Below are 15,375 nucleotides of genomic sequence, written 5' to 3' on the forward strand. Positions count from 1 at the left end.
TTCACTGCGAGACTTTAAAAGATGTTATCTGCTAAGTCAGAGCAAGGTGGAACCTTAGCAATAAATATAAGGAGTTGAATACAGTAACAAATACAAGAAAAATACCCCCAAAATGGTCTGGAAGTTAGACCCAGGGAGTGAGGAGTGGGTAACAGCTGATGTTGACTCCCCCTCTTAGTAAGTGTACCTGAAGGTGGAATCACATTAGTTAAGAAAGTAACAGATTTTGGGTGCAGTGTGTTTGATACATGAGAAATTATATTATGTGTTCTTGTTAATATAAATTGTCAAGAGAATTAGCAGAGCAGAATAATTTAAAAAAAAGAAAAACCCCAACAGAATAATTCATAGTAAATATATCTGTAATTTTTCTCTCTCTTTTTTAGTGTTACCTGTTCCACATGTATGTTGGCGTAAGAGCTGGTGGTGGCATTGGAGATGAAATTGAGGATCCTGCTGGAGACCCTTATGAAATGTATCGAATTGTCTTTGACATCACATTTTTCTTCTTTGTCATTGTTATCCTATTGGCCATTATTCAAGGTACCATCACTTACCTTAATAGACATTCTTCAAAATTAGTTCATCATTGTAAAACATATTTATGTCTGAGGTAAATTTAGCAGTATTGCTATAAAGACTTATTTCTGAGTTTATAAAATCATTAATTCTGCAAGTAAGAATTTTATATTAATTCATACATTATATGCCTTTTCCCAAGTACTACACAAAGTGTAAGGAATGTAACTTACCTGGGTTGCAGTGTTTATGAACACTTTTACTGCTATCCAGCAGTGATGAAGCTTGTGCAGGATCACTGTTCTCCTATACTAAGAATTTAAACCTGGGAGAGCCTTGCTGAAGACACTCTTCCCACTTTTAGCCTGGAATCACCACAGCTGGGGAATGGAGACTTTCCTGTTGGAAAGGGTAAATGACATGGAGAAAGTCACCATGGCCGCATAGCCATTTCCTCATTTCTTTAGAGGTTGATTTACAGTTGTAATTGGTTTGCAGTTGTGGTTTACAGCAAGCAAGACCCCTCTTCAGTGATGGGCAGCATTCAACACTCATTGCACAAAATCTCTAAGGCTGTTAGGAAAAAACCCCACTGTTTTATGGCAACCTGGTGGCAAAGAAAAAATGTAACACATCTATACAGAGGAAAAGTTACAAATGTCACAGTCCCCAGAATGATCCAGTTCTTTTCTTAAAATGTTGAAAGTGGAGGAGTAATGCTTCAAATGTGACACAGACTCACAAACTGGCCAAGGTAGGCTGGGGGAGCAGAGCTGTCTTTGTTGAACAAGACTTGGGATACAAGAGTTTCATGAGAAGAAGAGTGAAAATTAATTTCATTCATGGGAACAAAAAAAGACGAGTTTATGTAAGGTTAAATGGACTATAATAAAGCCCCAAAACGTCTTTCTACTCTCAAGAGTATGTACAAACACATTAAATCCTAGACAGTGGAGGATGCCTGACTGACATTACTTGCAATATGAATATTGCTAAGTACTGAAGTGTTGCTACTTTTCTATTTTAAATAGGTCTGATTATTGATGCTTTTGGTGAATTAAGAGACCAGCAAGAACAAGTGAGGGAAGACATGGAGGTAGGAAGCACATTACATTTTTCATTGCTCTTCTTCATCTAGATTGTCACCAATTAGAGCCTTTGAGTTAAAATTCATCTCTAACCACAACTTTTGCTTTCAGACCAAATGCTTTATTTGTGGAATCGGCAATGACTACTTTGACACAACCCCACATGGTTTTGAAACACATACTTTGCAAGAACATAACTTGGCAAACTATTTGTAAGTACATTTTACAATTGGAACTGTGATAAAGAGACCTGTCAGATGTAGTGTAATTTAGGTGCACACATTGCTGAAAATCCCAAGACAGAATGCTATAAAACTGAGGAATATCTCCTCTCCTTTCTGGTCTCTGCTCCACTATTCCACACTGCTGGTTATCTTTGAAGTGCTCACCTTACACATAGGTACCTTAGTAGAATGAGACCAGAAGGCATATCAACTCCTTATTCTGCTGGAAGGAAAGCTAGATATGGGGAAGGATAGCAGACAGTTCAATATGTTGCTTTAGTTTGGGAGTTTTGATTGTGACTTGGAAATGCTGACGAGATCACAATCTGACAAAAAAGAAAACCTAAACCCAAGCAAAGCAAATAAAGGCGCTTGTAGAAAGTTCTTGAAAGATAAGCACCAAAAAATAATTAACAACTCTGGTCCTATAGTTTTTAGTGACACCTTGAAGCACTCAGGAGCTATACATGTTTAGACTATACCTGACTCCCAAAAGAGTGCTTTTCCACTTTCATTAGTAAATATAGAGCAGACCTAAGAGGATATTTAAGTTACTCTTGTTGCTTTAGTTACAACTACAAAGATAACTAATTATATGAGCATTGTGCCAGCAGAATGAAAGGAGAGGCAGGTGAAACCTTATAGCATTCTGGCTTTCCAGTACTGCATCTGAACTTCTTAAAAAAAAAAAAAAAAATCAATTGCCTAATGTGATACAAATTTCCATTGATAGCCATAGTTTTACCAGTCTACAACATCCAAGCTTTCCTTACTATATTGAATTGCTTAGTTGGTACATGAGAACCTCTAATTTACTGTAAGTTAAAAATGGCCATTTCCTTCATAATAGAATACATAGTGGACAAGGTTACCCTTTAATTAGACAACCGCTAAAATCAGTGTACTTTCCTTCCTTCACAATGAAAGCACATACTAAGCCTAATTCCAAATGCACTGCATCGAAAGTATCCATGTGTAGTATTACCTCTAAGCAGACCACACTTCGTTTTCCACAATCTTCCTAATTAGTTCAAGCTCTCAACATTTGACTGAGCACAGGTGTTGGGGAAGCATAGGCTCAGCCTGCGAGCTGTATACCAGGAGTGCTCAGAATTCCTGGTGCAGCTCAGTATTTACCACACTTCTACTTCCCATGCAGTAGCCATAGTAACTTCTTCCAAGGTGAGATATTGGAGCATATGTGCACAGAATTTGGCATATGCCTAATTCAGGTATTGCTCCTCACACTGAAACGCAGGAAATGCTAAACTGCATTTTTCTACAGATTTTTTATCTGTTAGTACTTCCACAGGAAACATGCTTCAGGACAGAATTTTCTCCTTTAAAATAAGCACTTTAGATGTCTAGCAGTGTCATTGCTTTGCTAGTTGGCATAATCTTCCTCATATACCCCAGACTAGAAAAGATCAGGTAGAGATGTTATGTTTCCTGCATTAATACCCACTTCATGGGCTTGTTTCAGGTTCTTCTTAATGTATCTAATTAACAAGGATGAAACTGAGCATACTGGCCAGGTGAGTAGAAAATAATGGTTTTTCTTAAGTTTATCTTTCAACATTTTTATCTTCTCAAGCCTCGTAGCTGTGTACCAGCAGGTGGAACTGATGTAGCACTGAGAAGTGGGGATGATGCCACTCTCTCCAAGAGTCTACTGCCAGTGAAAGAAAAGAAGGGTTAAAACAAAAGGGAGGGGGGGCATGCTGCCCCCTGCTATTTCACCCAGCAGTCAACTCTGTCAGAAGTCAGTTAGTTACTACTAATCTTACTGTCATCTTATCTCTGAGAAGAAAACCCCAAATGCACCAGGTGTAGTTTATTCCCAAAAGGCTTAAGTGGTTAGGCTACTATATTTATAGTCAAAACCTATATATATGTGTAAATAGGTATTTGGGTGTCCATATGTTTAGCATTGTTAAGCCCTAAAGGTAAATAAATAAGACAATAACTAGAATTTAATTATATCTTATCTCTAATAAGAAGCCCTTAGGAAAACACTACAAAAGTACCTTTGTTTTCCATTCAAAGCAAAACACATTTGCTTATATACAGATTTATGAACAGGTTTGCTCTGATATAAATAGATTGATTAATTTATACTTAAGATATTTTACTAATAGACCTTGTATTTCAGTAGTACTGAATCAAAAGGAGTATAAAACTTTTAAAATTATTGAGTTACAATCTTTTGAGTTCCAGTGTCTTTACAGTTCTACTCCATGGTAGCAAGCACAGTATGTGGTTATTGTTAGAAGTTTATCTACAGTACTAACTGCACTGTTAAAATAAATACTCTTTCTCCTTTTCAGGAATCATTTGTGTGGAAGATGTATCAAGAAAGATGTTGGGACTTTTTCCCAGCAGGGGACTGCTTCCGTAAACAGTATGAGGATCAACTTGGCTAGTATCACAAAAGAAATTATTTATTCATGAACTGCTAAGATCCAGTATACAAAAAAAAAATGAATTCTGTTCTTTTCATGGTGTAATTTCACAGCTTGTATTTGCTTTAAATGTCTTTAAAGTTCAAGACACACATAAAATTTGACACTATTTAAGAAGCTTTTTGTACCTACCACACATGAAACAGGTCTTTTGTTGGCATTCTAATTGGAAAAAACTATGCCAGATTAATTTAAGCCTTCCAGTTCAAACATGGCCTAAAATTATAACAACTTTTTAACCACATCATTACCTGGTGTTTGGCAGTACAGTTGAAAGGGCTAAAAGGCATCTTAATTGCACATTTGACATTGAAGAACTTGAACATCAGAGGCCATACCTCAGAAAAAACAATTCAACTAACTGCTGTCCAGTTTTTCCCCACGGTATTTGCTAGTCAATGTATTAAGATACAGTTTGAAAAGCTTTAAGCAGTTAAAAGGAAATCATTTTCAAACACTTGTCAACCTTGAAACATTAAAGTGCCTTAAAACCTCTGTAGACATAGCTATGCAAACTTTTTATTTGTGTTCTAGACTAACAGACCCATTAACTGTATTGCTTTTCTGTCCTTCTGTATCAAATTGCACTTGAAGTTTGTTTATATCCTACCTTCAATAACAGCTTATTAGATGCTGCTGTTAAAAGACTTACACTGTATAAAAATGAACACAATCTAAATCTTAGGCCAAAATAAAACAATGCTCTATGGTCACCTGCAAGTAGAAGTTGCTAGGATTATGCATTTTTTTTCTTTTAATAAAAAGTGCCCACTGCAATAAAGTATTATAAACCAAATATTATCATTGCTGTCATCTTTCCCATTTTTCTACAATATGGAGTTTTGTGACAATAGTGACTAAAAACACATGTATTCATTGTTCATCCACAGCTTTATTTTAATGATTACATTGAGCAAGTACAAGCTGAAATAACTGTTCTCTTTGTGCAATGTAGCCTGCTTCTTTAGCAAAGAAAACTTTAATTTCATCACAAATTTTAGACCTTTCTAATAATATCATTAGTCTTCAACAGTTTTCAATCTCATCTAAATTAATTCTGGTTGCACAAAATTCTAAGTGCTGGCAAAGATAAACAGGCATTTGGCATACAGAGGAAAGGGAACAACAAGGAGACAAAGAAAGATTCAACTTTCTATGTAATGTTTGCTATATTCAGTTATTCATATGAGGAGATCTGAGCTTCAGGAGATCATGCTGTCCAGCCAATCTTCAAGCTCTTCTTCAGTAACATCTTTAGATGTACATTGCTGTTGCTGTGATGTGTTCTTGTCTTCAGGCATATCTACTTTCGAAGGCTCTAGAAAAGTGAAAGCAACAAGATTGAAAATCTGGAAACAATTCCATACTACCTCTCTCTCCTGCATTGTTTTGCTTTTAATGCACAAGTGACTGTATTTAAACACAATCTCTCCTTCTTGAAGAACAGAGAGTCACATTCCAAAAATAGTTTCTATGCTAAACTTAATTTTGTAAGATCAATGCTAGTAAAATTTGAAAGTAGCATTTAGGAGAAGCCATCAGAAATAGCTGTCAATTCTTCTGTACACTATCAGCACAGTGAACTAAGGGCTGATGAAGTTACATGAATACTTTATCTTCCCTGCAATAAAATTCCTCAGCAGTACACTTTTTAAAAAAAATTTAAATATTTGCTAAATGATAAGTCCAATGCTGTTTTGCAGAAGAATTTCACTTAATGTTTAAAGTGAAACTGACAATTGTTTAGTAAGAACTTAAAACTGACAATGAACAAATGGGTCAGAACACAGCCCCAGAAAAATGAAATGCAGTGTGACAGAGATGATGATAGCAGTACTGTTAACTGGCTAATCAAAAACTAAAAAAATCACCAAACCAGAAAATAACGGAAATGAAATAAGGGCACGCTCGGGAGAAAACTTACCATTTTCCTTACAATCCATTTTCAAATCTTTCTCAGTTGATACACTGCAGGATAATGTACCTGATGCAGGTCTATTTTCTGTATTAATGGGAGCCTCTAGATTCAGGAGAAGATCTAGTTCTTCATCCAAATGGTCAGTGTCTTGATTTGATAGCGGATGGACTCTCTGAAATGATTCTCTTGCATTTGTCGTAGAGCCATTTTTACTTCCAGGTTCTGATGGAGCAACAGAATTACCAACAGGATGGGAGACCAACATGGTTTCACTTTGAGCCAGAGACTGTCGAAACAGCTGCTCTCTCTTCTTCCCATCTTCAAAAATTTTAGATTTCATCTGTGGGATCTCTAGAGGTGTTGATGCCTAAGAATACAAAAAAGGACTTGAGTCCTTATAATGATTATCTATTATTACTATTCTGTCCAATTTGGATTATAATTAAAACTTGCTATATTTGATCACTTAAGAAGGTACAGAGAATTTGAGCAGAATTGAGTTCAGAAGTAAAAGGAAACTAAAGTTATCTTGATACTTTTACAAAATCAAATGCAAAATACAAGCTCCTTTTATCACTTATTACAGAATATGAGATTGTACGCTAACACTGATACTGACAGAATCATAGAACGGTTTGGAAGGGATCCTAAAAATCACCTAGTTCCAGGCTGCCTGCCACGGGCAGGGAACCTTCCACTAGACCAGATTGCTCAAAGCCTCATCCAACTTGGCCTTGAACACTTCCAGGGATGGGGAGTCCATAGTTTCCCTAGGAAAGCTGTTCCAGTGCCTTACCACGCTTGCAGTAACAAACTTCTTCCTGAAATCTAATCTAAACCAAGCCTCCTTCAGCTCCAAGTCATTTCCTTTGTCCTATCCATACATGCCCTTTTGAAAAGTCCTTCTCTAGCTCTGGTCTGTAGGCCTGCTTAAGGTACTGGAAGGTGCTGTAAGGTCTCCCTTGGTGCCTCCTGCTCTGCAGGCTGAAGAGCCCCAACTCTCAGCCTGTCTTCACTGGAGATATGCTTCAGCTCTCTGATCAACTTTGTGGCCCTCCTCTGCACTCATTCCAACAGATCCATGTTTTTCTTGTGCTGGGACCCCAGAGCTGGATGCAGCACTCTAGGTGGGATCTCACAAGGGCAGAGCAGACAGCGAGAATCACCCACCCCAACCTGCTGCTCAGGTTTCCTTTGAAACATGGCATGCATTGCTGAGTCACGTTGAGCTTTTCATTCATAAACACCCCCAAGTCCTTTTCCCCAGGGCTAGTCTTAATCCTTCTGTAAGGGTCACACTGCTTGGACAGCTGGATCCTTTCAAGAATTTTGGTTTTATATTTAAGTCTCACTGGCTCTTTCACCCTTACATTAGTATTTGCTTTTTCACAGTCTGAAGGAACACATTACTAATATTGTTGCTACCTCCCTCCTCCTGACACTGGAGAATAAATGACATTTTCTTCACCTGTACAATTGACAGTTCTACCTATTAAGACTGATCCATGGAAAAAGCATGTATGTTGATATTAGTTATGTAGAAGATTAAGTCACAATTAAAATAATTAGCAGGAAGAATGTGAAAGCACTTAGAAAATTTTGGTGCAAGCTTTTAGCAGCTGCTAGCAAGAGAAGCAAACACAAAAAAAGTGGAATCATTCCATGTCAAACACTCTGATACTTAGTTTCAAATCTAATATGCTGCATATCCAGAATTTTGTTTAAGGCCAAATAAGCACATAAAATATGCTAATAGAGGGGTATCCTGCATTACATGCCAGTCTAAATGAATCCATGTACTTACATAATACATTCTACTTATGTTTGAAGACTAATCATTCTTGCATACATTGTTTCTCTTAAAATATTTGCATTTTCCTGTGAAATTTCACAGCATTACCTGTACAAGGTCGGCAGCTACATTCAACCTCAGATGTAGAGGCAATTCCTGAAGGGCCTGGACCAAAGACTGGCAGTCAACAGAAAGTGCAGAGAACTGAAATGCAATTCAACACATAGTACACTTGTGAAAAAACACAAAACAACCAACCAAACACAAAAACATCCACCAACAAAAACCCTAGTAATTTTAATGTATTATATTCCCCCGTCACACACATTCAAGAAATCTAATGAAATACGCAAATTAATAGTTTAAAATACACTTTCATGAAGCAGTTTGGCTAAATAATAACATATAAGCACCTAAAATGCAAATGATCATTTAAGGTTAAAAAACAAGGTATAAATTCAATGCTCCTTAGAAAATACCTTGCAATTCCAAAGTAGGAAATAGTTCAGGAACTTGACAATGGCATAAGAAGCTTTTCCAACTGAAACATCTTTTGAACTGTGAAGCTTTCATGCAGTGTAAAATGCCATTGTTTAATGAGTTGCTACTATTTCTGAAGCAATCATCCTGTGTAGCTCCTGTGTAGCCAAATTTAATGCCTAAACAGGGGCCTTTGTATTATTTCCCTATCTTTTCAAATGTTTTGATACTTACAAAGCTACAAAGTATATAGTTACAAACATTTCTAAAATTACACTCAAGAAAGATATGCTACTCCTGCTAAATGAGAACTTGTTAGTGTGACAGGTATTGAAGTTTCCTTTTCTCTTGACACTTTTTTAAAAACAAACTTACACAAAATGGACCAGCAATATTTGCAGTTTCTACAGAACAACCCAGATTTCAGTAGTTTTAAAACAGATTGATTTCAAGCTCAGAGTACAGCAGAACATTCTGAGCACGTTCACCATAGATAATCTGACAAAGATAAATCTGATATCCATCACATATTTTAAAATCTGACAACAAAATGCTTAAGTTCAGTCTACACTCTGATTTTCATGGAAGTAGAGAAGTTGCTTCCAAATCTCACTTAGAGGGACAAAAGTTTGTCCCTCTCAATATGATATAGACTGGCACAGACATTTAGAAGTCCAAATACTCATAAATTAGGAGAGTTTTGTGACATATCGTAAGAGATTTGTCAAAGAAATTCATACTGCTTCCAAAAGCCAGTCAACACCTTTTAACAGGCTTTTAGCAACTGCACATGTAGTAAGAATGAACATCAAAGACATAGTGAGTTCTGACATTATATTTACAAAATTAAATGTTAAAAATAAACAATGCAGTTGATTTAACAGTTTCTTGTATCCAAATTCAGGTTCTGGCATCCAGTAATGAGAATAAAAGGACCAAACAAATATCTGATGTAGGAATTTTTCTTCTGCATTAGGAAATTTATTTTACAATGGATTAGTGATCACCATCAGAGATGATTCACTGGTGCAAAGTCTTCAGCAAATAATTCTTGTTGCCAGCAATAAACTACATCTTCAGAAAATCCAGTTATTTTGACAAATATTAAGGATCAAATATAACTTCTGCATGGTTGCAAAAGAGAAGGAAACTGTATGAATCTGGTAACACAAAAAATTCTAAAAAGTATAATTGAACAACATTTAAGTGCATTTTGGAAGAGCTATGTATACTTGCAAAAATATTAACGTGAATGAACATTGCAAATGAAGGTAAAAAAGAGGAGATAGGGAAGAGGAGGAAAGGTTGAGGATAAAGGAAGTAAAGGAAGAGAGGAATTCTGAAAAATAATAGAAGAAGGAATTTGCTATCTAAGTAGAGATTTCTATAACAGTAGTGTTGTAATAAAAAGTGAAGGGATCAAAGCAGTATTTAGTAAATTATGAACACGTCATGGCAGATAGCATTATTTGGTCAAAAAAACCCTAGAAGCATACTTTGTTGCTGGAATTCCCGTTTTTTTCACTGAAAAATCCACACGACTAACATCTGTTTGCTTTTTCAACTGCAGACCATGTTATGAAACATTTTTATTGCATTTTATCAATATGCAATGGTGCAAATACAAATATACTTTTTGTAAAAATGAAAGACAGTATTCTTAATAAACTGAAATTTTGTTAGTGTTGATGTCACTGTGACATTTCCATTCCACATTTGAAACTGATGCTTTGGCATTGCTTTCTACAAAAGATAGTGACAAATGTCTAATCTTTTTTTGTCTTTTTTTAATGTCTTTTCTGCTTTATTCTGTTTCCTCATAATCAATTTACTTCAGTTTAAAATTCTCTAATCCTGTACATAATGTGTAGACAGTCAAAGAACTAGAAATAGGTGAGCTAAGAGGCAAAGGCCAGGAATTTGGCAAATGGTATCTAGCATGAAAATTAAACTTGGATCTGGCTTTCAGGGAAAAGAAAGATGGGTCAGAAACAAAAAGAAGATACCAGGTTGAAGACCAGAGACAATGTGAAAATTAGATAATGCTATGAAATGATCTGGGACAGCATTCTGGATTAAAATAAGAAATCAAAGTAAGGGTAACGGTGAAAACATGCAGTTTCAGTCGGCTCACAATGGCTTTAGGCAGTCAGGAATTAATTATTGTGTTCTAATCACCTAAATACTATAATGAAAAGCCTCTGAGGAAGTTACAAAGAAATTAATATTTGGGATACTGACATCATCCTGCACAGTACGAGCAGAAGAACTGGTAAGAAAAAAATAGTCACTGAAAGACTGTGTTCACTAAGAAACAGGTGGTGGTTTAAACAAGTGCTGCATTGGGGTTTATTTCCTCATTTTAATTTGACTTTGCAACTCTAAAATACCTTTAAGTATCACTTCCCAGGGAATAATTATTGTAATATTTTAGAAAATAAATAGCAAATATTTAAAATTTGAATATATGTTGATGTTACAAGAAATACTCAATCAGAGTTTCATAGAAATTTTAAGAAAAACCTGGAAGACAAAAGCATATATTTTGCAAAAATTTAGGTGACTTGCACGAGGAAGACAGCTGCAGAGATTGAGACACTTTAAGGTATCCTGATAGACAAAACAGGAGACTTCTATTGCTATGCTCCTTTATATTCAGCATAAAGAATTCATATACAAATAATCTAGTTGGTGCACTAAGTTTCAACCAGAGGATATGAACTGTTAATTTGAAGGAACTAGAATGCTTCATAGTCCATTATATGAACATACTCCTACAGGTTTTGTTATAGTGATTCTATTAAACACTTTTCTCTTGAATACAGCTCAAAAAGGAAGGCTAAATTTCTGTGTCAGTAAAGTAAAGGGACAATCCCTTATTTTCTCTTCACTGGAGGGCTTTCTTGTTATTTCCTCCCAACATGACTTAAAAAACCTAGCCTGCTGCTTTGATTAGTATTCAGTAGAAAAAAAGGACAAGGCCCAAGGACAAGAGCCTCCAGCATTAGAGAGAAGTTGATAAAAATATACATAATAAAGAGTGTTATTATTGTATCAACAATTTGTTGCTGAAGGCACAATTACCTAGATATTCGGTCCCAGGTGATTATCTATATAAAATCACTTGACTGATAAATCTGTTACCTGCTTATGGCATATACTTTCTTTATCCCATTCCTTCTCGTCAGCAAATCGAAACTGTGTAAAGGAATCTCCTAAAGAAAAGAAATAAAAAATATATTTATTTTAAAAAGGAATAGCAAGTTTTCTCTGAAGTTCCCAACTCTAAAGAAGTAAATTCAATAAATAAATCTCACCTCTTCAACAAATTTTCATTTGATATTTAATATTAATGCTGCTTGTATTCACAATATTAAACTTATTTATGCCAAACTTCTATAGGCCTTTTGCAAAACAGTACTAAAAAAGGGCAACAAATACAAAACTGAATGATGAGGTGTTAGGTGCCATGGCAACATGTAATGTAAGGTTTGCATTCAAAAGTCCAATTTGGACAATTTTGGACAGCATACTAGGAATACACACAGTATTCACCGAGTGAATTTCTTATTAACAGCTTTGAAAGTTCTGTATATAGACTTTCTCTTACCGACATGCAAATATTTCTAAAAATGGATTGCAAATATTTTTAAAAATCACTTTGTACAAGCCAAAGAAAGACTTCCTGTTGTCTGGTAGCTATATTCTCTCTCTTCCTTGAACTAGTCCCTCCTCCAGCACATCATCAAAAAAAGGCACTGAACCCCAAATTCCAATTCACATGCAAAAAGGACTGAATTAAAAGAAAGCCTTAAATAGGACTAATTAAGTTAAATACATAACCTTAATTACAGGATCTTCTAACCTTCTAACATTCCTGTAAGCCAACAGAAACTTTCCCTTACTATAAGGGATATTGGATTATCATTTTGCTTGAAATGCCTTTTTTTTTTTTTTTAATTTTGCTTTTATTGCAGCACAATGCTGTGTTACAAAAGACAGACCTACTAATTTATTTACTGAAAAAAAACATTCAAGAACTCCAATAACTCAAAAAAATCAGTAAGGTCTGTGACAGAGGAAACATGAAAGATTAGGGTTGAAAGATGATGGCCAAAGGTATAGAGTAAGAGAAAGCTAAGATGTGCCTTCTTAAACTGCAATTAAAAGATAAATAACTGTTTCGGGAGTTCTCTTAGTAAAAAAATAAACATGCTGAATTATTATGTGAAGGAGATGAAATTTGATCCTGAGAATTAAAGAGCTACTAAGTTGGTCAAGGGTCTGGAGAGTCCCTCTTTTGACAAAAGGCTGAGGGAGCTGGGCCTGTTCAGCCTTGAGAAGACTGAGAGGGAACCTCATCACTGTCTGTAAGTATCTGAGGGGAGCGTGCCAAGAGGCTCTTCTCAGTGGCACCAAGCAATAGGACAAGAGGCAATGGGCAGAAACTGATGCACAGGAAGTTACACCAAAACATGAGGAAGAACTCCTTTACTGTGAGCACTGGAACAGGTTGTCCAGAGAGATTCTGGAGTCTCGCTCACTGGAGATATTCAAGAACCACCTGGATGCAGTCCTGTGCCATGTGCTCTGGTATGGCCCTGCTTGAGCAGGGAGGTTGGAAGAGATGACCCACTGCAGTCCCTTCCAGCCTGACCCATTCTGTGATCACCAGTAAGTCACTGAGATTTCTTCCAACAGCTCTCTCTGAAAGAGAATGAATGCTCTAGAGTTTACAATGGCTTTACCAGCAATTGATCATCTAGCTTTCATTTGGCTCTCAATATCCCAACTGCCATACATACCTTTGACAATTCCTGAATCATGCCCTTAATCCTGCAGTCAAAATCCGAACATATAATTTGCCTTCCCCCACATGGCTTTTTTATATTGTCTGCCTGTCCCAAAATGTAGGAGAGTGCAACCTTTCAGCAATTTTGGTCAATAGTGCAAGCATGAGCTGGCTTCTGTTTTGCAAGAAAAATGAATAAGCAGCAAAATGGCATAGTAATTGGCATATTTCTTTACCAAATAATGAGAAATGAGATACCTAATCATCCTTCAGGTGGAATTTAAAATTTATTGGCCGTGAATTTTTCAAATTTTTTTAGTATCTAAAGTGCCTTTCTAGTTCATTACATTTCATGTATGGTCTTTGGGTATGCAAATGTAGTTGTATACTAGTAACACTGAGTACCTGGCACATCCATCATCATAATTTTCAGAACCATTACAGGAAGAAAGTAACCTTCTCAGCTGAATATTTGTATAGATATTTAAGGCCATTACCATGTCCAGCTCGAATATGCATTTCCCTCTTTTCATTAGTTTTATCCAACACAGCTCAGCAGTATTGTGCTGATATACAGCCTTGACTGATCAGCTATGTTTTGGTTTACATTCAGTGTCTCCCGAGATTTCTGTTTTGAAAACAGCCATTGTCAAATAGTACAAGTACCAATAATTAAAATTAAGCACTGAAATTAACAATTAGATATCTAATAAAGTAGCTAATTCTACAAATGTTCAGTTCATACAGCACAAACACCAGGTTCCATGGTGTTTCTAGGAATGCTCAGCAGTGTGGAAAAATAAGACCCTCTATCTTTATGCATCTATCTGCAGATGCAAACACTTAACTTGAGCACTCACAGTTGTCTCACTACTGAAAAAGGCACCTCCCTCTTCATTGCACACAGCACAAGAGGAAATAAATGCCTCTGTTTCAAAATATCTAGAGTACTGCTAATACATAATAACTAATTCTGAAAACCAAAGAGATACAGATATAGTCCCCTGATTTTAAAGTGGGTAGGAAAACGCGCAAATTAATGTTTTAACACCTCATATTTTAAAGGCTCTATTTAGTTACAGATGCAAAGAAGATCTATGGAAAACAATATGGTCCTCAAAGTCTTCCTTTGAGGCATAGGTATAGGCATAGGTACTTTTCCAACACCCCAACACTGCTCTAGTTATTGCTCACGCTGCATCACAGAGTAGTTTTCTCTACTCTTATAAAAGAGTAAAATGAAACAAAATGATTACTTAAATGCTCTCAGTATCTGAGAATGATCAGATGTAAACTAGCTAAATCAACCTACTTCATCTGGAAAACCCACTGGGATCAAGGCCTGGTTTATGATGGTCCACACTCACAAAGTTGGTAATCACAGACTCTCAGTTTGATATTGTATTGCTGAACTAAGGGGTATGACTTAAACTGTAGTTTAATTAGGCTCTTTAAGTAAGTTAACAGAGCATGTTTTTCAAATGGAAAAGCATAACTACAATCCACAGTAGCATATTTAATGCAAATTAGGGCAATGAGAATGTTAATCTAACCAATTATCTTTTCACAAATCCCTTTACCCTCAAAATAATCTCCTTTTATGCCATGAATAGTAATCAAACCACTTGCAATAACTCTGAGTTCCTTTCAACATAAAAAAATACTTTTCTTCATGTGAATATTTTTTATGTTACCTACAAGTACCATCTGGCCTTCAAATACAGAGTAGATTAAAATAATGCACTCAAGTAAACCTTACACATGGTCTTTGGTAACAGTCATGATAAGCCTTATATTGTTTATTGTTTAAAATGTGAAATTATTATGAAAATGGCAGAACTAAACCACCTTCCTTTCCTACCACTCAAACATATCATAAAGCTAAATAAATTTATTTAAAGAAAATGTATCTTTCATTTTTTCATTAGCTCAATTACCTTTTCATACAATTATTCATTGAATAGCAGAATCCAGCACATCCTACCTGCAATCTATAATAAATATTTTCTAATTTGTGAAATTTAAAGTCTAAAAAATAGAAAAAATTGAAGAAAACCAGTTTCCAGTATGAAAAATTCCATCAGTGGAATGATTTTGTTA

General features: G+C 35.7%; 2 protein-coding genes across 2 annotated transcripts in view; one reads left to right on the plus strand and one right to left on the minus strand.

Annotated features, from left to right (window-relative positions):
• Positions 1-5,089, plus strand: part of RYR3 (ryanodine receptor 3) — a 201,952-nt gene extending 196,863 nt beyond the window's left edge. Inside the window, 5 exon segments of the mRNA XM_032112924.1 lie at positions 387-543; positions 1,551-1,615; positions 1,719-1,819; positions 3,315-3,366; positions 4,159-5,089. Of these exon segments, the coding sequence (XP_031968815.1) occupies positions 387-543; positions 1,551-1,615; positions 1,719-1,819; positions 3,315-3,366; positions 4,159-4,254 (471 nt within the window). The 3' untranslated portion in view covers positions 4,255-5,089.
• A 76-nt stretch (positions 5,090-5,165) lies between these two features.
• Positions 5,166-15,375, minus strand: part of AVEN (apoptosis and caspase activation inhibitor) — a 90,390-nt gene continuing 80,180 nt past the window's right edge. Inside the window, exons 3-6 of the mRNA XM_032112926.1 lie at positions 11,628-11,698; positions 8,112-8,207; positions 6,218-6,578; positions 5,166-5,611 (exon numbers count right to left, since the gene is read on the minus strand). Coding sequence (XP_031968817.1) covers positions 5,496-5,611; positions 6,218-6,578; positions 8,112-8,207; positions 11,628-11,698 — 644 coding nt within the window. The 3' untranslated portion in view covers positions 5,166-5,495. The remainder of the gene's footprint in view (positions 5,612-6,217; positions 6,579-8,111; positions 8,208-11,627; positions 11,699-15,375) is intronic.

This window comes from Corvus moneduloides, chromosome 6, assembly GCF_009650955.1.
Source record: "Corvus moneduloides isolate bCorMon1 chromosome 6, bCorMon1.pri, whole genome shotgun sequence".
Taxonomy (NCBI): domain Eukaryota; kingdom Metazoa; phylum Chordata; class Aves; order Passeriformes; family Corvidae; genus Corvus; species Corvus moneduloides.